Genomic DNA, 24,057 nt, shown 5'->3' with positions numbered 1-24,057 from the left:
GTAATTACGCTCAATGCGTGCTACGACTCGAACAAGGCGGGCACCTCCTCCTCAATTGGCTCGGGTCGCATATCCTCGACGTCCCCATCCTCATCAAACATCATCTCGTCCGGATCCGGCCTCGGCGTCTCCGCCGTCAAGCTCGTCATGACGTGCCTCGGCACCTTTCCCGGTCCCTCGAGTTGTCCCAGGCGCGACTGCATCAACCCGTTGAGGAACGTGAGCTCCGAGATCTTGGTCTTGAGACGGGCGACTTCGGCGAGCGCTTCGGGCGGCCAGTGTTCGCGACCTGGTTGGGCTTGTACGTCGGCCATCGAGACGCGACCTCGACCGGCCGAGGAAGAGGCAGACGACGAGCCTCGGATCCGACTCGAACTCGCCGCCGAGACGCTGCGCGCGCCTGCTCCCCCTGCTCCCGGCGCACCACCGCGCGACCGCCCACGCTCTGCCTCGCCCCTCGCACGACTGCGACTCCGACTCGAACCGGCCAACCTCCTCGCGCTGCTTCCCGCCGGACTCGCCGTCCCCCTCGCTCCCGCTCTCGCCGAGACGCGCAACTCGTTGAGCCCCGTCTCGACGCCCACCATCCGTTGTCGAGACGTACTGCTGCCGTTACTGCCCGATCCTGACCCGCTGCCGTGGCCGTTCGCGAGCGCGCCGAAAGCAGGCGGCGCAGTCGGTCCTCCGACGACCGAATCGTCATCCAACTCGTCCACCTCGTCCAAATCGTCCATTCCCGCTCCCGAATCTCCCCTACCCTTCCCCTTCGCCCCACCAACCCCACCGAGATAATCGTCGAACCGCTTCTCCGGCCTCCCTCGACGCTCCTCGCTCCCTCCAAGCCCGCGCGCAACCGTCTCAGGACTGCGCATCCCCTCGCTCGACCCGGACGCAGAAGGCGAAGCAGATGAGGCAGAGGCGCGGCGTTCGTGGCGTGGCTGAACGGCGGCGGAGGCGGGATTCGAGTGTGCGGAGGAAGAGGCGGACGAGGCGGCTGCGGCGGCGGCGGCGAGGTTTGCTGCGACGAGGGCGGGGTGGGGGAAGGGCATTCCGAGAGGCGGGCGGTAAGCGGGTGGGAGGAATGGCGCGGAGGAAGAGGGGACGCCGGAGATGGCTGCGATAGGCGGGAGGTGGACTCCGCTCGACGCGCTGGTACTGGCTTTGACAGTCTCGGTATCGCTATTCGACGCGCTGTTAGGCAGCGAGGATCTCTCCTTCTGCCCCGCTTGGGTCAGGCCGTTCGCCGGCGACCCAGACGCAGCGCGGCTTGGCGGAGCAGACGTCCGACCTCCCGCGCCCGCTGCGAGAGGAGACTGGATGTGCGGTTGGTGGAGGTGGTAGTTGGGGTTCGGGTGGGGGTACCAAGATTGCAGGGCGGGAGGGACGAGCGGGTTGGGCGGCACGGGCGGAGTCGAGGATGCTGAAGTCGAGTTCGAGGTGGAGGCGGCAGCCATAGGCGGACTCAACGATCCCCGCGCCGACGCAGCGCGCGAAGTCGCATCCGCCACACTCGGCGCAGCCGATCCAGTCGCCGGCGACCGCGAGCGCGAGTTACTCTGCGCGTGCGCAAGTGCGTTCGCGGCCATCGCCGCGGCGGGGTGAGGGAACGGCGGAGCAGGGTAGGGATAGCCTGGTGGAGCTTGGCCGGGCTGGAAACCGGCTGGAGGAGGGCCGTAGGGGTAGAAAGGAGGGTAGGGGTATCCTTCGGGCGGGGGAGCGCCGGGGTGGAAACCGGGATAGGGGAAGGGGATTGCGGGAGGAGCAGGACCGCCGGGAGCGGGGGTCGTCCCTTCTGTGGGAGTGTGCGAGCCGGGAGCGCGTTGGCGCGAGTCGAGGGACTGCGCGCGCCGGGCGTCGGAAGAACGACTTCGAGGTGGTGGGTAGGGCTGGTGTGCGTGAGGGTGCGGGCCGTGAGGGTAAGGATAAGGGTAGGGATAGCCGGGGTAAGGCATTCCGTAAGGCATCGCGCCGGGAGGGGGCATGACCTTCCTGGCCTTCCTTCCATCCGCCTCAGCCGTCGCACCATCCCCAAACGGCTTCGTCCGTCCCTCGGCCATCTCCGAATCCTCGTCTGCCCCGGCACCTCCAGGCACACTCTTCCTCCCCTCCCCACTCCTCGTCATACTCTCACTCCGCTCCTTCGAGACGCCCCTCCCAGCCTTCGCTCCTCCCGCCGCGCCGCGGTCCTTGGACGTACTCTTCCCCTTGCTGCGATTGCGAGATTTGATCACGTCCGTCTTGAGCGAGATTGGGCGCGGGCGGCCTTTCATCTTGAAGAAGAGCGCGCAGGCGTTGCAGAGGATGTGGGTACTGTCGTGCGAGCGCCGCCAGAGGGGAGTGGTCTGCGAGAGGGTGAAGACGTCAGTCTCTGCAAGGTTACAACGAAGCCATCCGAAGCGCCTGCGTTGGCTTGCGAAGAGCGAGAACCGGAGAAGCGAGACTGACCTGAGTCGCGCAATTCGCGCAAATCGGCTGGGTCTGCTCAATCCAGGCTCGTCAGCTACGTACACTCGTCTTTCAAGCGCAGGTGTCACGTACCTTGTCGTAGTTGGCAGGCAGCGGATTCGGCAGCCCATTCACCGCGTTCGGCGCAGCGGGATCAAACGATCCAGGCTGTCGTTCTCCCTCTCCTGCCGCCGTCGGTGCAGGCGCAGGAGCAGAGACAGCCGGCGTCGAAGCGGAAGAAGACGAAGCGACGGCCGCGGCGGCTGAAGCGACGCTCGCGAGTGCGGTTGCGGCCGCTCTCGCTTCCGAGTCGTCGAACCTCCGTTGTGCGGCGGGCGAGAGGGGCGCTTCTGGTTGTGTTTCGTCGGTGGATGTGGGTGCGTCGGTGGGAGCAGGGACGGGAGCGGACGAGGCGGAGTGCGAGGACGAGGATGCCGTCGGCTGGTGTTCGCTGCAAACGTGGGAAACGAGCGAAGGTGGTCAGCTCGGCGGACTTGGCGCGGATATAGGGTGCTCGTAGTCATTGTCACACACTGCCTGACTGTCCATCAGGCGCACAGAGAGCGAGCGAGTGCGCCCGTGGCTGACCGCGGACAGAAGGAACCACGAGGGAAAGCCCGGCCGACTTGAAGCTCAGCGAAACGAGCGGATCGCACACTCGCGGGTCGAGTCCAGCGTGTCCACACGAGTTCCACAGCGAGTGTGATTGTGTACCGAGGTGGATCGCGCGTATCGGAGGCGGGTGCGGCGCTGTCGAGGGACGGGGGCGAGAGGGGCGGACTTGCCTGGGTTGTTCTTGGATGGCGGGGAGGGGCTGCTGATGGTGGTGGTCTGCGTGCATGGCGGTGTCTGTCGTGTGCTCGTCCATGGCTGCACCTGTATACTCAGCCAGTCCCCTGCGAGTGAGCAAGACGAGGACGAGTTGTTAGCCGCTCGCTGCCGGCCCTCGCTCTCGGCGTCTATCGCTCAGCTATCGACCCAATACCCTCGGCGATACAAACAGGCTACTAATCAACTCTCCTTACTGGCATCCCTGCACACACTCAGTGCAGCAGCCCTCGTCCCAGCTCGATCCCATCACCGTGCTCACTCCGACTCCGCGCGCTTTTTCACCTCCTCTCCAGACAACCCCGCCCTCGTCGTTTTCCTGGGGAAACTCGACCGCATGGAGCGCGGCAGGCCGTCTCACTGCTCGCTTCGGACTCGTTCGGAGTGCGAGCTCGCTGGCACGTTCGACGACGACAAGCGCGCGCAGAAGGAGAAGCGAGGAGGGAGAGTTCTTGCCGCGAAACGCGCACGTCTAGTGAAGTAGCGGTGTTGCAAGGAGAGAGAATTGCGATAGAAATGCTGCGAGTGTGCGAGTGTTCGAGCGAGAGTTGGGCCGTTCGCTCGACTCGGAAAGCTGGCGAGTCGAGTCGAGTCGAGTCGGGTGAGGTCGAGTGTCGAAGAGAGAGCGAGTTGTGGTCTACCCTCACCGCTTGAACAACAACAACCCCGCCTTGCTTCCCGTCCCCTCCCCCTCCCTCCCCTCCCTCGCCCTCTTCCCAAGACACCTATTCTCGACCGCCTCCAAACCCGCCTTCCACAACCCCGCCTTCCTAACCTCCTCAACCGTACCCTTGCCCAGCTCGTAACTCACATCTACTCCGCGCGACCCGTCGCGCGTGAGCGAGTGCCAGCGTTCTTGGATTGTTAGAGGTGCGGGAGGGACGGAGGGCGACGAGGGGTCGTATGGCGCTGAAGAGGGGGAGGTGCTCGTAGATGAGTTGGAGGGAGAAGAGGGAGGGATGATCGTTCGCCGGACGTAGTGATCCGTGTCGAGCATGAAGATGCCCCACTTGTGGTGGATCGTCAGCGGCGGAGCGCCGTGGAACGTCAGAGCGGCCGTCGTGCTGACGTGCCGAGCGGTCTCACAGTCAGCGAGCGTCCGCGGAGGAGGTAGAGCAAAAGGGCGAGACGTACAACGCCGCCGGGTACTCGTCCTGCGGGACCTCGGTCGTGGTCGACATCGAGAACTGCGCGTCGTGCGATCTGCGCCGCGCAAAGTCGGTCAACAACAACCTCAACAGTGAAGCAAGGAAGCGTGATGCGCACCCAGTGGGAATCATCAAATCGACCTTGTTCTCCTTCACAAGCCTAACGGTCGTCTTCAAGATCCGCATGTCCCTCACAACCGGCACCTCCTCGGCGTCCTTCAACTCAAACACAACTTCCAGCCTCCTCTGCGCCTCTCCCCCCTTGGCCGGCGTCTTGGGCCTGTAAGTCCATCGCCTGAAAACGACGGTTTCGAGGCGCGGACCCGAGAGGAGGGATTTCGTACGCTCGGCTTCGGAGGTCGAGGCGCGTTCGTCCAGCGCTGTCGAGAGGAGGGAGGCGAATGAGGGTGCGGAGGGGACGGGGAGAGGCTCGAGGACTTTGGTCGACTGGAGGACGCCGCTCGGGGGGCTGCACAATCGATTTCCCCATCAGCTCCCGCGCGCGACTCGAAGGGGAAGACCGGAGGGAAACGCACGAAGGGAGGAACACGTTCTTGACCTTCTTGACCGTCTCGCTCGCCCAGTCCGCGAACCGCCCAAACGGCCAACTACCCTCCAACACGGGTCCGAGCGCCGACTGTCGCTCGTAATCGCGATAAAGCGGCCAAGCGACGTGTCCGAATCGCGCAGAGACGTTCACCTCCTTCCCTTCCTTTTCTTCTTCCGCGAAGGGGGCGCGCAAAGCGCGGAGGATCGACAGTTCGGCGGGTGTCTTTGACGACCCGTCCGTCGAAGGAGGCGCATAGATCCCAATCCTCGCCGAGCGCTCAAGCCGCATCCGTTCCGTCCATTGGAGCATCTCCAGATGCGCCTTGTGCGCCGGGTCCTCTGCGACGCTCGAAGAGGTGGACGAGAGGGAGATGGATTTGAACCGAGCGAAGGACGAGGTTCCGCCCGTGAGGATTTGTGAGACGGGGACGAGGGAGGAGTGCGGGAACATTGAGTAGCGGAGGGTGTCGAGGTTTTGCGGGACGGAGGCGAAGAGCGCGGTTGACTTGCGCTCCGAGTCCTGTGCGTCGCGAATGGGTCAGCGCGGGAGAGAGAGAGAGTCGACGGAATAGCGCGGGACTCACGGCGTTGAAGGCGGCAACGACATGACGCTCCGTCTTGACAATCGACTTGGCCTCGACAGCGCTCGCCTTCAGCTTGTCCTGCGGGAATACTCGCGTGAGCAAGCGCTACATCGGAGAAGGCCATCAGAACGCACCGGTTCAGACCCAGGCTCGAGGAAAGCCTTGGATGATCGCGAGATGGCCTGATAGACTTCCGGTCGCAAGGTTGTCGCAGGCGCGGGGAGGTGAAACTCGGTCTTCTCGCAGGTCTGCAGCCAAGAGACACGTCAGTTGCGCTCAAGCGAGGGGATAGGCGATCGAGGGCGTACCTCGGAAAGCGCCTCGACCTCTTCTCGCGCAGTGACGAGGTTCGCATGCGCGCCGGACAAGATGATGCCGACTCGCCCTTGGTCGGGGAAGCGACGGAAGAGTATCTTGACGTTGTGCTCGCGGGAGAGGTTGCTGATGAGGGTGGAGTCTGTTGGCGACGAGTGTCAGCTGCGAGAGCGGGATGAGGATGCTGAGGGAGACGCACTGGGAGAGAGGATGAGGAAGAGGTCGCGGTCGGTGAGGTTGACAGCTGTGCAATAGCGAGTGTGAGCGTATGCTCGGAAGGAGACGCGGGAAAGGATGAACGTACTCATCGAGGAGGTCTTGCCCGTCTGCGGCTTGGGCAGGGTCGTCGGGTTCTGCATGTGCCAGTGCAGCCGCATGATGGTGTAGCACAGCTCGCGCTTGTTCATCTGGTCGAGCGCCTTGGCTTTCCACCACTTGTGCTTGACGCCGTGCAGCGCCGTCCGCATCCGCTCGTCCGAAGTGTCGAGGTTGAGGCCGTGCCTGTACGCAAAGTTGAAGACCTGCCGCTTCGTGAAGGCTCGGTCGATCATCTTGTACGTCTTCTCCCATACCTTCTCGTAGACGAGCCGGTGCGACTGAGGAGAGGTCGGTTCGGGGATGGTGAATCGTCGGGGACGGAACGCTTCGAGATCCTTCAACGTCGGCTGGCCCTTCTCTGGGTCCATGATTTGTTCGAGAGGGGTCTTCTTCTTCTTCGGGGGCGCACTGGACGATGGCTCGCCGGTGGAAGAGGGCGAAGCAGACGATTCGGCGACTGACGACTGTGTTGGCTTCTCGATGGCGTCGAGCATGGCGTTCAGAGCGTCGTGCGACTTGGCCTCCTCCTCACGATGGACAGCTTCGCTCGCATCCGCCTCCTCATCCCGCTCCTCGGATTGCTCTTCGACCTCCTTCCCCGCCTGAGCGTACGATGCCGCCCCTCTGCGCTGATTTCCCACCACATGCCACCCACTGGCCGTCCTCAGTAACCGTCCATCGAGCGTGGCGAGGCGAGATGTCGTCGTCGAGAGGGTCGCTCGAGGTGGTCGTCGTGCGCAGGCGGCGCAGGTCGCCCGTCCTGCCGCTGTCCGCGCCGAGCTAAGCATGTCTCAGCGAGCGCCTGTACACTTCCACACGGCCCACAGCAGCTGTTGCTGGCGAGAGACGGCGGTGGTCGTCGGCTGAGCTTTCGAGATGAAGCGGGCTGGCCTCGTTCTCCACCTCTCGCTCAGCTGGTGCTCGCTTTGACTGCTTGGCTGGATCGGTACACGCTCAGCCGACGCACGCCTGCAGGAATCGACCGCGCGCGAGTTGTCACCACCGCTCGACGCGACCCCCTCCTCATCGGCACTCGCACACGACGACGACCAGGCGGACCAGCAGAGAGACTAGCACGCCACCATGCGCCACGGGAAGAAGCTCGCCAAGTTGAGCCGGCCAACGGCTCACCGCATGCTCATGCTTCGCAACATCGTCTCGTCCGTCCTCGAGCATGAACAGATCATGACCACCGTCGCAAAGGCCAAGGCGGCGCGCAAGCTGGTGGACCAGGTCATCGGATGGGGAAAGTCAGGCACCAAGCGCGACTACCAGCGCGCAAAGGGCTTCCTCCTCGTGCGTCCATCCTCTCCTTCTGCGACTCCCGGACCCCGCTCACTCGTGCTCACTCGCTCGCAGACGGGCGACCGGTCGATCAAGCCTCTCTTTGGACACCTCGCACAGCGCTACGCTGACCGACCAGGCGGCTACACGCGCGTCACCCTCGCCGGCAACCGAGGAGGCGACAATGCCCCCGTCGCCGTTCTCGAACTCGTCGACAACCCGAACGACCTCCGCTTCGAGTTTGCCGCACGATCCATCGGACGCGAGCTGGCGATCAAGGCGCAGGAGAGCAACGACAAGCGGGTCTGGTGGGACTTTAGGGAGCGGGTGGAGAGCAAGGGTGCGGACAAGGTTGGCGAGCTGTTGATGGCGGAGGAGGCGATTGCACCCTTGTCGAGGAAGAACGCCTTCAAGGCACTCAAGTTCCGCAAGGGTACGGTACCCGTCCTGGAGGAGGATGTCAAGGCGGCGCAGGGCGAGGAGGCTGTCGTCGAGGCCAAGGAAGGCGAGGAGGCTGTCGCGGAGAAGCAGGGCGAGGAGGTGGTCTCGCCGCTAGGACCTACAGTCGTCGAGCATCCCGCGACTCTTTTCCTCGACCGCACCTACCACCACTACCTCACCTCCATGGCGACTTTCGTGCTCTCGACTTCTTCCGCACCCGACCCCTCTCGCACCATCAAGCAGCTCACCTCACGACTCGGCTCAATGGACATCAAGGGACCGCCCAATCCCGTTCTTACCGTGCCCAGGGTCGGCAGGGTTCCGCGGGCAGGAGAGCGAACGACCGCTTGGGACCAGACGCTCAAGGAGGGCGGATCTTCCGAGGCGACCGGGCCGATCTCGATTGCGAAGGGTCTCTACAACCGGGTGGCGCGGAGGGCGAGGTGGAAGGCGGCGCTGGCGACGTTCGAGGCGGAGAAGGGGACGACCCTCAACGAGAAGAGCGAGGTGCAGCGCGTGTAGATCCGTTACCCAGCACCCTTCAGCATTTCGCAACTCGCAGCAGTCATCACGGACGTTTGTACAGAGAGCCAGTTGCATCAGAGTTATACAAGAGACTATTGACAATCGTGGAGTGTCCACCTCTTCAGCAGTGTCCGTTCGTTCGACCGTGCGTCGTCTCCTACCACCGCTGTTGCTGCCCATGCATCTGCGACGACTCGTACGGCGGCCTGAAGCCTTGCTCGGTTGGGTTCGCGTAGTCGTAGGGCGCGTACTCCTCGTCTTGGTACCCGATGACCGACGTCGCGTTGAGCGGCGCCCTGCCGCCGCCTCCTCCGCCACCCTTGCGCAGTTTGCCGCCCTGACCTCGTCCGCCGTCCGCAATGTACTCCTCCTCATCGCCCCTGGCGACCTCGTTCCTCAACCCGCTCGACTTGCTTGCGTTCCGACCGTGTCCGAGCGGGTAGCCTGGCGCTGCGAGCTCGTCTTGCGAGTAGGACGCGCGGCCCATCGAGGCGCCGTCCCACAGGCCCGACTGGCGGATCTCTTCTTGCGCGGTCGAGTAGACCGAGTCGTAGCGGGCGCTGCGAGAGAACGGCTGAGCAGGCAGTCTTTACGGGTGGCGATGGGCGAGACTCACTGGTCAAGACGCTGTTCTGAGGCGTAGATGCTCGTGTAGAAGACGAAGTAGAACTGCGAGACGGCGAAGCGGGTGAGGGGCGGCTCTCGGGAGCTGACAGAGACCAACGCACCTCGCAAAGCGCGACGATCGCAAACAGCAGCCCCATAATGCCAATCTGGATCCAGGTCCAGATGTTGCAGATGTTCTTGGCAGTCGAGTCGGCATTGTCGGTGCCGAACAGCATGGTGCACGAGTCGACACCCTTCGAGTGCTGGACTGCTGAGATGATGATTATGGCGAGCGAGAGGAGGATGCTAGCCGTAACGAGCAGGCCGTTGATGCGAAGGCTGCGCGGCGGAGTGTCAGCGGGGTGTGCGAAAGAAGCGGGGGGTCTGGAGACGAACAAAGCCTTGAAGAGGCGTGGCTTCTCGCGGTAGACGCCGAAGAAGCCGAAAGGTTGACCGGCTGCGACGGCGAAGCATAGCACGCCGAGAATGTAGGAAAGGAAGGAGGGCGTGGTGACGGAAACGACTGCACGAGATGGGAGGATTAACCTGGTAGGGTGAGATCGCGCGAAAGAAGGGCGAACGCACTGGAAGGCGCCGCGAAACACAGGACTCCCGCAACGACCGAGATCACGAGGAACTGAGCCAGGATAGCGTAGATGCCGCCATTGTCTGCGAGTCGTGCGATGCCGGAGGTGGAGCAACGCGCCGAGATGGAGACAGGTCAGCAACAACTTCGGGTGGGGGAAGCACGACGCATCGATACGCACATAGTGGCACCGCACAGCACACATACGTGCGCGACCAGATGCCCATCGTTCAGCGGCAAGTCCGGGGAGTCTCCGAGGTTGATGGACGAGGCGGGTGGTGAGCGACGGCGTCGGGAGACGCTGAATTCGCGTGTTAGCTCCTGGATACTCTTGTTGCGGGCGTCGAACGCTCCTGCAAACCCTCAAGGCGCGCTGTTGTCGAGGTTGTACCGCGTTGCTGCGAGGAAGCGATGAAGGGTTGGCAAAGGTTGGGAGAGATTGGGTGCGGTGGTTGCTGGTCTGGCGGGTCTCTGAGAGTCCAGTCTAAGCAGCCAGACTTGTCTAGCAAAGTCAGGCGCGAGCAGAGGTGGGTTGACCAACACCAACCTCCTCGCCGCCTCCTTTGTCCAGGACCACTCGCTCCCGCAGGCAATTCAAGCCCTTTGAGACTCTCAGCGCGGACTCAGACTTGTTACATAGCTAGTGTCGTACCGCCCATCTCGGACTGCTACATCCTGCGCTTTTCTCGCCGCCCCGGACGTACTTGGACGTACAGCTTTGCGCTATAGTGCTCTCGCGCGTCTTCAAAGCAACAGCGAAACCGTCCTGCGAGAGCCAAGCGATTCCATCAAGCGAACTCATCCTGCGTAGTACGCGACTCCTCAGCCACATCCGTCCTCGAGAAGCCAGTACTCCTCGTCAATTTCGCTGTCGTAGAGGTCCCACTCCTCCGAGTCGTCCTCAAGAGCCAAAATTGCCATTTCCCATTTCTCCTCGACGCGTGCTGCGTTCTTGACCGTGCCGCTGATAGCCACGTTCGCCTTGGTAGCCTTCATCTTGAGATCGAGATAGTCGTCGTACCCAAACGACGAAGTCCACATTGGGAGTTCCCAGCCAGCTGGCTCGAAGTCCATCGCGACGTCCTCGTAGGTGACATCGGCAACGTCGCCTGCCTTGCCGTCGACGTTGTCGAGTTTGAGCTTCTTCAAGCTGGACAATCTGCGCGGTCCGTCGACAAGCAAACTCAACTCGATAGCGGAAATGTCGCTCTTCTTGCAGACCTCGATACGCTCGAGCGGAAGCGCGCGCAAGACGTCGAAGGAATCGCGGCCGAGACGCGAGAAGTTGCCGCGGAAGATGATCTGCTTGAGGCCGGCGAGCTGCTTGAGCTCGGCGGGGAGAGCGCTATGCAACGTGCTCGACGTAATCAGGAACAATTGCGCGACGTGCTCAGGAGCTGCAAGCGCAGAGATGACCTTGACCAAGCTTGACGGCTCCTCGTAATGCTTCACAACGAGCGTCTTTATGGTCGGCACGCTCTGGAGAAGCAAGTGCAGGCTGTCGAAACTTGGCCCGTGCGAGACTGAGACGGAAAGGACGTCGAGCGGCGGCAGCGGGACCGCGCCGCCATGAGCGCGCGAACGTAAAGTCTTGATTCGCGATTTGTGCCGGAGGATGAGCTGAAGGACAGTCAAGTTCGTCATGCTGGCGAGCGATCCGAGGTACGCCGGGTGGTACGGGTCGGCGCGCTGCGTCTTGCAGAGGCAGGCGAAATGCCTTATCGACGAGCTGAAAGGGAAGAGGGCTTGGCGTCCGGCAGGGAGCAAGACGTCGAGGAACATCTCCCAGTCGTCGTGAACGACGAGCTTGGTGAGGTTCGGGAGGTTCGCGAAGACGGCCTCAAGAGAGGCTTGCGAGACGGCCGGAGACTTGAGGTGCTGGACCTTCAGGGTGCGGCAGTGCCTCCCAACCGACGGGCGAGTCTGGAAAGTGGCGCTGAATGCGACGAGGCGCTTGTCACCGACGACCTTGACGTCGCGCCAGACGCAGCGGTCGAAGAGCGGAAGGAGGGTGCGCGAGAGAGGCTCAGTCGGCTTGTCGGTGGCATAGGCGTCGTCAAAAATTTTCTGCAAGAGCTCCATCGGCAGCTTGGACAGCCTGTCGACCGCTGGAGGCGACGGGGACGCTTCGACCTGCTCGAGGTGGGGAGGAGGTGGATGAGCTCGCGACAACGTGGGAGCGCGTGCGAGGGGACGCGAGCGCACCTGAGGGTCGTTCCGGCGAGCAGAAGACATCGTACGAGCAGTCTGAGCGGGAAGCCAGCGAGAGAAGTGAGCGGGACAGGAAGAGGGGCGAGGAGGGCGCAGCTTCGACGACGACGGCTTTCGTGCGAGTTCGTGCGGGGGCTGGTGGAAAGAGATCAAGTCTGAGTGCACGGTACAGCTCGCTTGGCGTCCCAACGGATGTCAGACTCGCAACGTTTCAGGTGTCGCGGACCGACAAATTCTCCACCTGTCCCCTCCTCAGCTCTTTCAGAACTTCATCGTACACATCCTGCACGTATGCCGCCATCGCAACGTTCCCCGTGAACGAGATCCCGCATCGAGCCGCCTCTTCGCGCAGGCGCCACATTAGGTCGCTCCGCTCTGTATCGCCAAGCGGGTACGGGACCGTCCACATGTTCCGCCTGAACCAGCTGTTCCGCGTCTGAAGCACCGCATCGGAGAGATCGAGCTGGTCCCCGGGGCGAGGAAGGCGGCCCTGATAACTCCAGTAGAAGTGTCGAGATTCGAGGTCGACATGTCGCGGTGCGTGCGCCGGACCAAGACCGTTGAGGAAAGTCGCCAAGTACATGATGCTGCGTTCGACGAGCCACAGGGAGAAGACGTCGAGACGCGGGCGAGCGCGAAGTATTCGCACTGCCTCCGACGACAATCGCAAGTTGCCGACATTGACGGTAAGGTCCCGGACTTGAGAGAACCCTGCGAGTACGCAGGCACGGTCTATCGATTCTCCGTCGTCTCCGCAACCCTGGTTGATGTGGAGAATGCACACGGTGTCCATGGGCACCGGGAGGGCGAAAGTGCGGATCAATGTGGGTGTCGAGAAGTCGGTGAAGATAAAGTGCTGAAAGTTGATGCCACTTCTCAACACCTGGTGGACGTCTGCCGCTGGCAGGTCGCCTGCGATCTCGAGCTTGACGAGACTCGGACACGGCTGTCCACCGGACGTGACGAGGCGAAGGTTCAGCGGTTCGTCGACGATGTGGTCGACCGAGAGCGTCGTCAATCGGTGGTACTGCATGAACGGGCTGATATCGGTAACGAAGGGGGGGCGATCTGTCGGTGAATGAAGACTTATGGAGATGGTTTCGATATTGCTGAGAGGCAGATTGACGCCGCCTTGGCTCGTAAGAGCGAGGATGGCGGCAAGGTCGACCTGACTACTGGTAAAGTCGAGGTGACGGAGGGTTGGCATCAAGGCAAAGAGCCTCGCGAGGATGTCCGAGTCGTAGGGCGTGTCGTCCACTTCTTCGTCTTCCGACTTGTCCCCAAGCGTGTTCAGGTGGAGTCGCTGACATGAGAAGCCGAGCTCTGGACGTGCTTCAATGGCCCTGAGCAGGATGGCGGACTCGGTGGACGAAAGGCAGGGGATTACGCGATAGCGGACGCGGTCGAGGGAGGGTTGCAGGGCGCGGCAGATCGAGATCGGCCTGTATCGTCCAATGTCGTAGCTGAGGTGGATCCAATAAGCGTAGCCGAGGATCTTGTCGAGCAGCTCGACGGGCAGGTCGAGGAGGGAGGGTGCACGCGACTTCATCTGTCGACGAGGACGACGGGATGAACTCGGGGGAACGGGACTTGGGCGGTTCGGCTGCGCACCTCTCGGCGAGTCTAGGAGAGTCTCTGAGCCAGTCAAGCGAGCGATCCAGCCAAGTCGAGCGAGTGGAACCAGTCAAAGGGTCGCCGGCCAAGTTCGGCTCCGCCTTCTCCTCCTCGACCCCGCGCCATCACGCTCGCGGGGCTCTGCTGCACTCGCCAAACGCTTATCTCGACTCGCACTCGACAGCTGAGCGCGCCAGTCCTTGTCCTGGGCTCGCTCGTGTCGCCATCGCACCGCTCTCTCCCCGATGGACACTCCCGACAAGGCGGGGAAGCAGATCCCGCGTCCGAAGCGCACATACCGAGCGTGCCAACCTTGTCGAGCAGTGAGTCGGGCGCCCACGTCCTGCGACGCCGTCCTCGCCGCGCAGAAGCCATCCCGGTGGGCTGAACGCTCTCAGCTGACTCTTCGCTCGTCCCCGAAACCTCGCAGCGCAAGCTCAAGTGCGACCTCGGTGCGTAGAGGAGTGCTGTAGCGCCTGCGGCAGACGAGCGCAATCGGCTGACCTGCGGCCGCTGCGTTACAGGCGATCCCGACAACCCATCCGACCCTCCTTGCCGTCGCTGTCGCCGCGAATCCCGCGACTGTGTCTTTGTCGCACGCGCCAATGCCAAAACCTACCTCGAACCTCTCCCTACCGGCTCACCAGCACCCTACACAACCGTCGTACCGACTCGACCAAAAGCCCGCAAGGCTGGTTCTTCGCCCGACGAGTCGACCTCGTCCACCCCAGGCGCTCCGCCCGCTCGTGCGGTCGCTCACCCGTATGCGACGCCTCATGTCGGCGGATGGAGCGCCCCGCCGAATCGAGCAGCGCACGCTGTTGCCTCGACCAGCACTTCCGGCGCTGCGACTCCCTCCCTTCCCTCCGTCATGTCCTTCCCGCCCTTCCATCACGGTCTTCCGCCTCAATCGACGCCTCCCGTTGGCTACGACCCGATGAATCCGCACCTTCGTCATCTGGCCGCAGCTCGAACAGCGAGCGGGACGTCGACGCCCGAACGCGTCGCTCAGCCTCTTCACGGAACGAGTGCTGTAGCGACAGTCTCGGACGAGGAAGGCGGAGTAACAGATGGAGACGAGGACGAGGACGAGGACATGGAGGACTTGAGCCACTCTCGCCGGGACTCGCACGAACCTGGCGGTCCTTCCGACGCCAACGTCCTCCTGTCGTCGACCCTACACAACCCTTCCGACGCACTCAAGCTCCTCGCCACGGCATCGTCACTTCGCTCCCTGTCGGCAGAGACCGCCTTCACCGCTCCCGACTCCCGAAGCGCCGGTCCGTCTGGCAGCAACACTCGAAACGCCTCTCGCTCGCGCGAGCGACGAGCCTCGCGGTCTCGAGAACGTGCGGCAGTCGTTGCTGGAGCAGGACCAGGCTCGATGACGCCCGGTAGCGGGAAGGGCAAGGAGCTGGAGCGCGGACGACCGGGCGCACCTTCGCCTCTCAGCCAGACAGAAGCAGGCTGGGACCGCTGGGTGCCCGTAAGAGAGGGCATGGTGACGGTCGCTGAAGCCGAGGCCCTCCTCTCCTTCTTCGAACACCACATGTCGCCTCTCTACCCTCTCCTCTCGCCTCGGATCTTCACGCCCGCCCACCTTCGCTCCCTCACCTCGCGCGAATCCCTCCTCCTCGCGGCGATGATCACCATATCGGCTCGCTACTCGTCCCTCCCTTCCGGCCCGCGCGCTCGGTTGATTCACGAAGCGCTCGCCGAATACTGCCGCGACGAACTCGTCGGCATCCTCGACGGGAGCGGCGAGTTGAGGCATATCTCGAGCGTCGAGGCGCTGCTGTTGTTGACGGAGTGGCCGCCCATCACGGTCGGGCGATCGCAGAAGACGAGGGAGAGGCCGAGGGGGAGGAAGAGGCGGAGTTGGGCGCATTCGGGAAGTATTGCGACGGTCGAGGAGGTCGAGGAGCAGGAGGAGGATGAGGGCGTCGAGGACGCGGAGGCACTCTTGCGCTCGAGTGCGCAGTACGACGGGTGAGTCGCTCACGTCCCCGAATGGCATTTCGTGTCCCGCTCGACGCACGAAGCGAGATGCGAATGGGATGCTGGAAGAATGCGCTGACATCGCCCCTTGCAGGATGAGCTGGAGCTTCATCGGCTGCGCCGTCCGCCTCGCGCAGGAACTCGGCATCCACAACATCTACTTCGGGTCGGAGAAGGAGCGAGGACCGATCACTTGGGAGGAAGAGCGCTGCTTGCGGACGTGGATCTGTGAGTCGTCTCCTACGCTCATCTACTCGTAACGCTGTTGACCAGCGCTATTGCAGACTGCTACAACGCCGACCGGCACGTCTCGGTGCGACTCGGCAGGAACGCTGTCATTCAAGCCTGTGCGTGACGCTTCAGCGCTCCAGCTCCGCGACGAAGCGCCTCTTGCGAAACGTTGCTGATGTGAGTATTTTTTGCTGCGCGCAGACATGTCGTCTTCGTGGTGGGAGCAGGTGACGAGCCACGCCAGTCAGGGAGTTCGGCGGGAAGGGCTCAGCGAGCTGTGGGCGGAGCGGTCTCTTCCTCAAGGCCTGATCGCTGCCGTGAGTTCAATCGTCCCTGCTCATTCCGGTCATTGTTCACGTTCTGCACCTCGCAGCTCATGGGGACGATACAGGAGCGACTGTACCCGAACAAGGAGATCACGCGCTCTATGCTGCGAACCGGCCAGTGGGAGTCGTTCGTCCGCTCGCTTGACCACGAGTTGCAGATGATGCTCTTGAAGTCGCGGACCGTCCTTCGTGCGTTGAGCTCTCCCTCTTCCGCCGCTCCTCTTTGCTTCGAGAACGCAGAGCTGATGTCGGACTGCTCATGTGTCAGAGCAAGGAAACATCGAATCGACGCTTTTGCAAATGGAGTTCGAATACGTCCGGCTGTACGGCAACGCGATCGCCCTGCGCGCTCTGCAAGAACGCCTCCGCCGAGCAGTCAAGGCGAACGACCTCCTCTTCGTCTCGCCGTCGCTGCTCAACCTGCAGGAGGGACAGTGGGTGCTCGATGCGCTCGCAGCGGCGCAGTCGATTCTTGACCGGACGGTCAACTTCCTCGGTACGCCCCCTTTCGCTTCCTTCCGTTCGCCGACCTCGCTCATCAGGCTTGCTCGCTGCGCAGTCCCGAAAGGCTACCTCCGCCTGGCGCCGTCTCGCCTGCACCAGCGCATCCTCTTCGCCGCTACCTTCCTCTTCAAGGCGCTCGCGGTCGGCGTTGTCGAGCACGGCCAGCCCAAGGTCATCCATCTTCTCGACCAGACCATCGCCGTCCTGCACAATAACGCCGTCGACCGCCAACACATCGGGCGAGGCTTTGCCGCGCTACTCAGGCGACTGCAGGAGCAGTGCAAGCCGACCCTCCTGTCGCGCTTCGGCGTGCGTCCGAACGGCCAGGCCAACGGCGAAAATGGCGAGGGACTCGCGCAAACGCCGGCTGCGATGAACCAGCCGTCTCCCAACCCCGAAGCTGCCGCCCTACAACCGCCCGCATCCGCAGATCCCGCCCTCGCGCCCACTCCCAACGCCGGACCTTCCCTTCCGCCTTCAGCAGCTGCAACACCTGGCGCTGGCGTCGCTACTCTCCCCGCCCTCGGCCTCTCAATCAGTCCGACACACGCTTCGGCCGGACAAGGCCTCCTCCCTCCCGGCTACAGCTCGCAACACCCCGCCGCGATCCCCGCTCCCGCCTCGTTCCCTCCGCCGCCCATGCCCACCTCGTCAACCGCCTCGCACCCGTCGTGGCTCGCGCCGACGCCAACAGGCGAGCAGACTGTCGAGTTTGGCGGCTTCAAGCTCGGTACGGCGCCGCTTGGGGCCGACTATTCGAATCCGTTCGAGTGGGACCCGATGAACCACAGCATCCAGGTCGGGCACGAGCAGGACCTGCTCTTCCAGAGCTTGTGGGGCACGGGCGCGGCGGGCTTGGGAGCGAGTGGAGACTTTGGGTCTGGGATCAACCCGGCGCTCAACCTCTTCGGCACGCTCGTTGGCGACGAGTAAGCCTTCTTTGACGGTACAAAACGAGTCGTAGGGACTCGACATCGGAGTATACGTTCATGTCGTCCCTGTTGCAACCATTTTTCGAGGACTCCTCGCCTCCTCACCTCGATATTGCGCAGCCGGGGAGAGACCGCTTCTGATCACTAGCGCTGTCCTCTCCATTCAGCGCGCGCTCACAACGAAGGTGACACTGAAGCCAAGGGTCCGCTCGCTTCATCGCCGAACACTTCGCCTCGACTCCTCACTCGCCTGCTGCTGAACTCGCTTTCGAATGAGCTCTCGCGAGAGGTCTCCCTCAGAGACGTCCAGCTATGCCCAGTACCTCTTCCCGACCGGCCAGCGACGAGTTGTGACGATCCCTTGTGCGTCTCCTGATCAACTTCGAGCGGTGTCGACTGGCTGACACCTCGAGGCGGGCAGCATGGGCGCGCAATCTACCGCCTGACGAGCTGTCGGATGAGGAGGACGACCCCCAGCACCACAGTCCCGTTCCACCCCGCCGCCCATCCGACACTCGTCGCTCGCTCTCCTCGACGCTTCGTAACCGCAGCTCGCTGTCTGGACCGCTTTCCCCCAGGTCAGCAGAAGGAGGAGGCTTTGCAGAGAAGCAGGGACAGCAGAATGGCGCATCGAACTCGTCGTCGCCAGAGTCGAAGGCTGTGCCTCTCATGCCGGCTCCCCCTCGGGAGGCGCACGCAGCAGATACAGTTCAGCGAGAGAGGGGTGAGGCAAGAGAAGGAGCAGGGACGCCTATCGATCGAGGCTGGTGGACCTTCACGCTGACGGGGAAATACCTCGACCGCGTGCACGGCTACATCAACCCTCGCGAGGCGGCAGAGAAGGGCAAGACGCGCGATGCGGGCGACACCACGGACCAGGAGGCGCAGGATGACCACCAGTCTCTGCGGTCGGTCCGGTCTAGGTTGAGTTGGTTGAGCCGGCGAACGAGCGAGCAGGAAACGCGGAATCGGGACTTGGAGAAGCAGGACTACCATCGCAAAATGAGCAAGTCGATGCGGCTCCGCCTCGCTCCGCCAAACGTCTTCTCTCTCAACCAGACAACGGTGCGCTTAGGTCCTTTGTCGTCGTCTGCCGCCCGCTGACCAGCAACTTCTGCAGACTCCTGGCTGGTCGACACCCTGGACACCCTTCCGCCGCGACGAAAACGCCCGCGACTTCCAAGATCCTTTCGAGCTCTCGCGCAATCAGGCGGCCGCCAACTCGAAACGGTCGCGCTTCGAGAACTTCATCCTCCACAACCCGTTCTCGCCGCTCTTCCTCCGCAGCATCAACCTCATCCTTATTGGCTGCACTCTCGGCCTCGCCGCACACATCCGGATTCAAGAGCGAAATAACGGCGTCATCGGTGTGATGGGGACCTCGACACTTTTCGCCATCGTCGTCGCGCCGTTCGCCATCCTCCATATCTTCATTACGCTCTACGTGCGTTTTCCTTGGCGCCGGATTCCGCCACACATCTCTTCCTGATGCCTTACGTGAACAGATCGAGTACTTCGGGCTCCCGATCGGCCTGTGGCAGATCCACACCAAGATGTTCCATACCCTGACGGAGCTCATCTTCATCTGCCTGTACTCGGCCATCCTCTCGATCGTCTTCGACGACCTCTTCACCTCCTCACTCGAATGCACGTCCTTTACGCCGTACGCCCGCTACAACAAGCCGCCGCCCATCACCGCGACCGCCAACGTCGACGGGTCGCTGGCCGACTCGATGTGCAATCAGCAGATCGCGCAGGTCGCCTTCATCTTCTGCAGCGTACTCTTCTACGTCGCCGTCCTCGTCATCAGCCTTTTCCGCATCTTTGCCAAGGTTCAGCGACGGTGAGCCTCGCGATGTCTTTTCTCCTGGCCGGGACCGCCCTGACGCCTTCGTTCCCTCGCAGGAACTGAGCTTCACTTCTCATTGCACACACATGCCATCTCTCTCTTGCATAGCACTGTACCTACTCGCTTGCGCCTTACATACCCGTATCTTCTCCGCTTATTGTCGTTACTCTCGCACCGCAATGCCTCGTTCGCCCCGTGTCCAGTCTCAGGGATTCTGTGTGAGCGTCAACGATACCTCTGCAGGCGAGGAAGAATACGAGCTTGACCCGTTTGCACTCGTACCCTCTCTTTGCCTCTCTCCCTCCACTACAACACTCCCTCCTGCTTCGCGGCATGAATGGGCCGCAAGAACCGCTCTTCCACACGCATCGATAGCTCGAATGCTGTCGCACCTGCTTCCACACCCGTCCTAAGCCGTTCCTCCTCGCCCTCCCCACTCGCCTCGACACACCTTCCCGCCAACCTAGGCGACAAGGATGGCTTGGTGGACGTTGCGGGCTTGCGTCGGCGCACCACGAGTGTTGAGGAAGGCCCTGGGACCGCCGGCTGGGCGCTTGAGCCGGAGGACTCGGCGGACGAGGATCTCGCAGATCAGGATGAAGAGGAGGACGGGAATAGCGAGATGCTACGATGGGGCTGGACGCTCGTCGTGGGGTCGTCGTTAGCCTTCTTCCTCGGCTTCTGGTCCATCCTCATTGGTCCCTTCTGCGCGCCAACGGGCATACGGGTGCGTTCCCTCTCTTCGTTCCTCTTGCCCTTTCGCGCTCACCCCTAGCGATTTGCAGATCCTCGATGCGCTCGCGCGAGATACCTACAACAAATACCTCGCTGTCTTGCTCGTCCCGGTGACCGTCTGCTACGTTATCGTCAACTGGTGGGGTCTCAAGGTGCGCGCCCTTTCGCATTCTCCTTTTCCCTTCTGCTGACGGTTCGTTTCACAGATCTTCCGGCACGCATGAACGCTGGGAAGCACGCGGATCCGTCGGGTTGCGATTCTAGGCCGACGGTCGCCTGACGCCTCCCCTTCGCCCGCTCGTCTATCTCGTCCGCCTTTGCGCCGATAGAGCCTCAAGACGACATCAAGTCGAGCTCGCAGCCAAGCTCAACCAAAGCGGGTTGCCCAGCTTCCGAAAAGCGCCCTCACTCATCACTCGTTCGCCTCGCTCGACCTCCGCCTCTCCTCTCTCGCAGCAGCACTCGCTCTCGCTCAATGACCGCCGCCTCAGCCTAGATCCGACGCACAGGGATATATTTGCAGCTGCAGAGTGTTTGCGAGCGAGTGTGCACAGAGGCGGGGCCAAAAAGATGGTTCCAAGGAAGAAACGACAGGGAAAGGAGAAGGGGAGAGGGAGTGTATGGGTGGACGAGGCTGTAGGGAGCGAGAGGCCAGTGTAAGAGTGCGAGAGAATCGAGTTGAACGATGTTTTGGCGAGCGCGCCGGCTCAATGGAGTCGAGGAATAGACGTGGCAGGGAAATGGGACGAAAGACCGAATGACGGCGATGACGAAGAGACGGCGGAACGGAAACGGGCACGGAGTATACGAACACGAAAGGGGGAGAGGATGAGAAGGGGGTTGATCACCAGCGGAAGGCTCCGCCTGAGCCGCCGCCGCCGAATGGTGGCTGCTGCTGCTGCTGCTGCTGAGGGTGGTACTCCTGCTGCGACGTGACTTGCTGCTGCTGCGGGTACGCGTGGCCTTGCGAAGCCATCTGCTGCTCCATGTTCTCAACGAATCGCTGGAGAGCGGCGAGTCCTTGCTGCTTGACGACGCCGGTGTCGGTGTCTGGGCTGAAGACCCTCGTAGCACGAAGGAGAGGCGGCGCATCGCCAGTGCCGGATCCAGATGCGGTCAAGCGAGCGGCCGTCGAATTGCGGAGGGCTTGGGCGGCGAGGCGGGGAGAGAGAGCGCCAGAGGCGGGCGAGACGGGCATCTGCAGGCGGAGTTGCTGACGCGGCGAAGTCTGTGCAGCGTTGGCGAAGGCAGCGGGAGATGCGACGACGTAGTGCGGCGAGCGAGGCTGGCGAGGCGAGGTTGGAACGTAGCGCGAGTCCTTGCGAGCACGAGTTGGACTCGTCGGTGCGGAGACGCCGGATGCGGTGGTGGGCGTCTTCTGACCCGAGCGAGGGGGGAAGACACCCGTGTCGGCGGCTTCCTCGGTCGAGGACGGGCTGTTGCTCTTCTTGCTGCGGCGGTTCGTCGGGCTCAGCTCGCCCTTGTCGACAGCGCGGCGAAACTTGATCTGGATCCGGTCGATACCCTCCTCCGAGTCTTCCGGCTCTTCATCATCGTCGCAGTCGTCCGTCGCAGTAGAGCCGTCGGCATCCTCATCCTCCTCGTCGTCACCGTCCCGACTGCTGGCATCCTCGTCCTTCGAGTAGACCGATGATGGACGGGGCGAGCGAGTCGCGGCGGCAGTCGCGGCGGTAGCGCCCGAAGCGACAGCCCCAGCGGCACCAGGACCAGGTCCACTATCCCGCCTGTCGGTGTTGCGGGTGATGCTCAATGAGCTCGCGGCGGAACCGCTTCGACGCCTGTTGTTCGCTCCGCCTACCGCCGTCGATGAGCCTCCCTTCAGACCACCACTCTGAGGTCCGCCCTTGCCTTCCTCGGTGGAGATGCGCCTCGAGTGGCCAGTCTGCCGCTTCGCCAGCGAGCTTGCGTACCGCTTGATGGCAGGAACCGAGTCCCAGGCGTTGACGAACGTGCCGGGACCCGAGTGCGCGAACGAGCCAGACGCCGCAGAAGGGCCGGCAGACGAAGCGGGACCCTCGTCGCTGAAAGTCCGAGTCGGCGGAGGAGGCGGCATCGAGCCGAACTGGAAGCCAGTCGCCGTCCCGCCCGGCGTCGTCACCGGCCTGTCCTCCTTCGCCGCAGCCTGTTCCCACGGGAAGACAGGCTTGACCTGGCTTGGGTCGGGCTTCTTGCTCATGACCTCCTTGTACCAATCGTGCGTCTCCTTCGGCGGCTCAGGGTAGCGCGCGGGCGGCTCGAACCGCTTCTTCATCTCGCGGCGAGAGGTCGAGTCCCAGATGTTCGGGGCGTAGGGGACGGCGTCGCGCATTTGAGGCGGGCCATTGCGCGGTGGGGACGAGCGAGCTGGGTCCCAAGTAAGGTGGGGAGGCGAGGCTGCTCGGGCAGAAGGGATGGCGAGCGGGGTAGTGGCGGTCGGCGTGGCGGTCGTGAAAGACTCATGAGAGCGGGGAGGAGAAGGCGGAGCGACAGAAATGGTCGGGGTCGGAGGCGTCGAAGGAGCGGGACCGTCAGCCTGATGCTCAAGGGACGGCTTCGCTTGCACAGGAAGGGGCGGCAGACTCGTCAATGCTTGCGAGAGGAACGAGGGAGGCGCGACGACCCGGCTGGCGACGTCGTAGGTCGAGATCGCGCCGAAGTGCCGCTCAAAAACGTCGAACCATTTGTGCGTCAGGCCGTAGTAGTCCTTGGATGCTGCATCGGGGTCGTAAGCGTCGCGAGTACCGCGGTGCCACGGCTTCTCGGCGCCGATAAAGTGCAGGATTGCGACGTCCTGGCCGTGCCGTCGATAGGCAGGAGCGTAACTGCGGAAGTGCGGTGGTCAGCCCGTCGTCACCGTAACGAGCTCAACGAGAGAGTGCCCACGTGTAGTAAGCCGAGGGAGTAACGTTGTAGGTAAAGCTGAGGCGATGCCAGTCGGAGAAGTAGTCGTTCAAGAGTCCCTGGTCGCCGCCGTCCCAGCTGCCGCGGCTCCGCATCATCCGCAACAACCCGTCGAACGTCTCCATGCTCGGCTCGGCGACAAAGACGCCCGAGTTGAACGCATCGGGCCAGCCGACGTCGGGAGCGGCGGCGAAGCGGTGTGGCAAGTCTAAAAGTGGCGAGATGGGACGGAGGACGAGCGTGTCGGCGTCGAGGAAGACGACCTTCTCGTACTGCGTCAGGCGGAAGAGGTGGAGTTTCGTCAGGCTCGCGGCGAGGTCTCGGCGGCCTGTTTGGGCAAGGCGGCGAAACCGGGCGGGATGGGGCACGAGTCGAGGTGGAGGGCGGCGGCGCAGGCAAGATCGGGTCAGCGCTCGTCCAGGATCGCCTTGATCTCGTTCGTGTCGACCCATCGCGCGTGTCCAACCACCCGATCAGGCGCGAGGGAGGGAGGGCGGGGGCCCGGGGAGAGGTTGGGGAACGTACCGAGCAGTTTCAGCTCCTCGAGGCTCTCTGAGAGGATCTGCTCGACGCCGATGACGATGTCGAACGCCTTCTGCAGTGCCGTGACCGTCCCATGTCCCACAGTCGCCGGCGTGACGAGCGCGACGGTCGCAAACGAGCGCGAGGTCGGGGAGGGCGCGGCGCCTTCAGCGTCGAGCAACGACCGCAGGGCGACGAGCGCGCCCGGCAGGTAGTTGTCTGTGGTGACGAGCGTCACGACCGCGCGGTCCTTTGCCCGCGGCATCGCCATGGCCGGCGGTGTTGTTGGTCGACTCGTGAGGAGGCGTCGAGAGGCAGCAACCGAAAGCGGGCTGAAGCGCTGATGGCGGGGTTGTACGGCGCGAGTGAGCTGGTTCCAAGCAATCTGGTCTAACTCGGTGAGCTGATGAGGACGGTGCAAGCGAAAGCCGCCGAGCTGCCACTGTCGGCGGGTCTCCAGGAGGAGGTCTGGCAGCGTTCCGATGGCGGTGGTTGTCTGGCTGGCTGAGGTGCTCTACTACGATTTCTACAACCTGCTACACTCGGTACGGCCGACGGCCTGGCCGACTTTGCCGCTTCAACCGCCTCGCCTTTCGACACAGGCA

The 24,057-nt window shown here is 63.1% G+C and overlaps 10 protein-coding genes across 10 annotated transcripts; 4 read left to right on the top strand and 6 right to left on the bottom strand.

Annotated features, from left to right (window-relative positions):
* Positions 1 to 20: 20 nt before the first annotated feature.
* Positions 21 to 3,313, bottom strand: RHTO_05758 (GATA transcription factor; the record flags this gene model as incomplete). Its single annotated transcript, XM_016419419.1, has 4 exons — positions 21 to 2,342; positions 2,446 to 2,478; positions 2,539 to 2,896; positions 3,102 to 3,313. 4 exons carry the CDS (start codon positions 3,311 to 3,313, stop codon positions 21 to 23), a joined length of 2,925 nt encoding a protein of 974 aa, XP_016269774.1.
* A 603-nt stretch (positions 3,314 to 3,916) lies between these two features.
* RHTO_05757 (uncharacterized protein) lies at positions 3,917 to 6,975 on the bottom strand (the record flags this gene model as incomplete). Its single annotated transcript, XM_016419418.1, has 9 exons — positions 3,917 to 4,337; positions 4,408 to 4,476; positions 4,540 to 4,890; positions 4,958 to 5,490; positions 5,555 to 5,632; positions 5,689 to 5,802; positions 5,863 to 6,011; positions 6,069 to 6,113; positions 6,174 to 6,975. The coding sequence occupies 9 exons, from the start codon at positions 6,973 to 6,975 to the stop codon at positions 3,917 to 3,919; spliced, it is 2,562 nt and encodes an 853-aa protein (XP_016269773.1).
* A 295-nt stretch (positions 6,976 to 7,270) lies between these two features.
* RHTO_05756 (50S ribosomal protein l17) lies at positions 7,271 to 8,434 on the top strand (the record flags this gene model as incomplete). Its single annotated transcript, XM_016419417.1, has 2 exons — positions 7,271 to 7,483; positions 7,547 to 8,434. The coding sequence occupies 2 exons, from the start codon at positions 7,271 to 7,273 to the stop codon at positions 8,432 to 8,434; spliced, it is 1,101 nt and encodes a 366-aa protein (XP_016269772.1).
* A 160-nt stretch (positions 8,435 to 8,594) lies between these two features.
* Positions 8,595 to 9,856, bottom strand: RHTO_05755 (uncharacterized protein; the record flags this gene model as incomplete). The annotated part of the gene is made up of 6 exons (XM_016419416.1): positions 8,595 to 8,997; positions 9,054 to 9,106; positions 9,166 to 9,382; positions 9,440 to 9,566; positions 9,629 to 9,712; positions 9,811 to 9,856. The coding sequence occupies 6 exons, from the start codon at positions 9,854 to 9,856 to the stop codon at positions 8,595 to 8,597; spliced, it is 930 nt and encodes a 309-aa protein (XP_016269771.1).
* Positions 9,857 to 10,451: 595 nt separating this feature from the next.
* RHTO_05754 (uncharacterized protein) lies at positions 10,452 to 11,864 on the bottom strand (the record flags this gene model as incomplete). The annotated part of the gene is made up of 2 exons (XM_016419415.1): positions 10,452 to 11,762; positions 11,835 to 11,864. 2 exons carry the CDS (start codon positions 11,862 to 11,864, stop codon positions 10,452 to 10,454), a joined length of 1,341 nt encoding a protein of 446 aa, XP_016269770.1.
* A 187-nt stretch (positions 11,865 to 12,051) lies between these two features.
* Positions 12,052 to 13,389, bottom strand: RHTO_05753 (uncharacterized protein; the record flags this gene model as incomplete). Its single annotated transcript, XM_016419414.1, has 1 exon — positions 12,052 to 13,389. The coding sequence occupies one exon, from the start codon at positions 13,387 to 13,389 to the stop codon at positions 12,052 to 12,054; it is 1,338 nt and encodes a 445-aa protein (XP_016269769.1).
* Positions 13,390 to 13,699: 310 nt separating this feature from the next.
* On the top strand, positions 13,700 to 17,446 carry RHTO_05752 (C6 transcription factor; the record flags this gene model as incomplete). The annotated part of the gene is made up of 9 exons (XM_016419413.1): positions 13,700 to 13,777; positions 13,885 to 13,906; positions 13,979 to 15,443; positions 15,547 to 15,680; positions 15,737 to 15,799; positions 15,885 to 16,000; positions 16,057 to 16,198; positions 16,278 to 16,505; positions 16,569 to 17,446. 9 exons carry the CDS (start codon positions 13,700 to 13,702, stop codon positions 17,444 to 17,446), a joined length of 3,126 nt encoding a protein of 1,041 aa, XP_016269768.1.
* A 271-nt stretch (positions 17,447 to 17,717) lies between these two features.
* RHTO_05751 (uncharacterized protein) lies at positions 17,718 to 19,357 on the top strand (the record flags this gene model as incomplete). Its single annotated transcript, XM_016419412.1, has 5 exons — positions 17,718 to 17,808; positions 17,867 to 18,510; positions 18,566 to 18,889; positions 18,951 to 19,288; positions 19,351 to 19,357. 5 exons carry the CDS (start codon positions 17,718 to 17,720, stop codon positions 19,355 to 19,357), a joined length of 1,404 nt encoding a protein of 467 aa, XP_016269767.1.
* A 274-nt stretch (positions 19,358 to 19,631) lies between these two features.
* Positions 19,632 to 20,253, top strand: RHTO_05750 (uncharacterized protein; the record flags this gene model as incomplete). The annotated part of the gene is made up of 3 exons (XM_016419411.1): positions 19,632 to 20,021; positions 20,080 to 20,181; positions 20,236 to 20,253. The coding sequence occupies 3 exons, from the start codon at positions 19,632 to 19,634 to the stop codon at positions 20,251 to 20,253; spliced, it is 510 nt and encodes a 169-aa protein (XP_016269766.1).
* A 620-nt stretch (positions 20,254 to 20,873) lies between these two features.
* Positions 20,874 to 23,723, bottom strand: RHTO_05749 (glycosyltransferase family 8 protein; the record flags this gene model as incomplete). The annotated part of the gene is made up of 3 exons (XM_016419410.1): positions 20,874 to 22,851; positions 22,913 to 23,258; positions 23,456 to 23,723. 3 exons carry the CDS (start codon positions 23,721 to 23,723, stop codon positions 20,874 to 20,876), a joined length of 2,592 nt encoding a protein of 863 aa, XP_016269765.1.
* Between the last annotated feature and the right edge of the window lie 334 nt (positions 23,724 to 24,057).

The sequence above is a fragment of the Rhodotorula toruloides genome (genome assembly GCF_000320785.1).
Source record: "Rhodotorula toruloides NP11 unplaced genomic scaffold Scaffold36, whole genome shotgun sequence".
NCBI lineage: Eukaryota > Fungi > Basidiomycota > Microbotryomycetes > Sporidiobolales > Sporidiobolaceae > Rhodotorula > Rhodotorula toruloides.
Note: the sequence above shows the minus strand (reverse complement) of the source record. Positions and strands in the feature narration are given on the sequence as shown.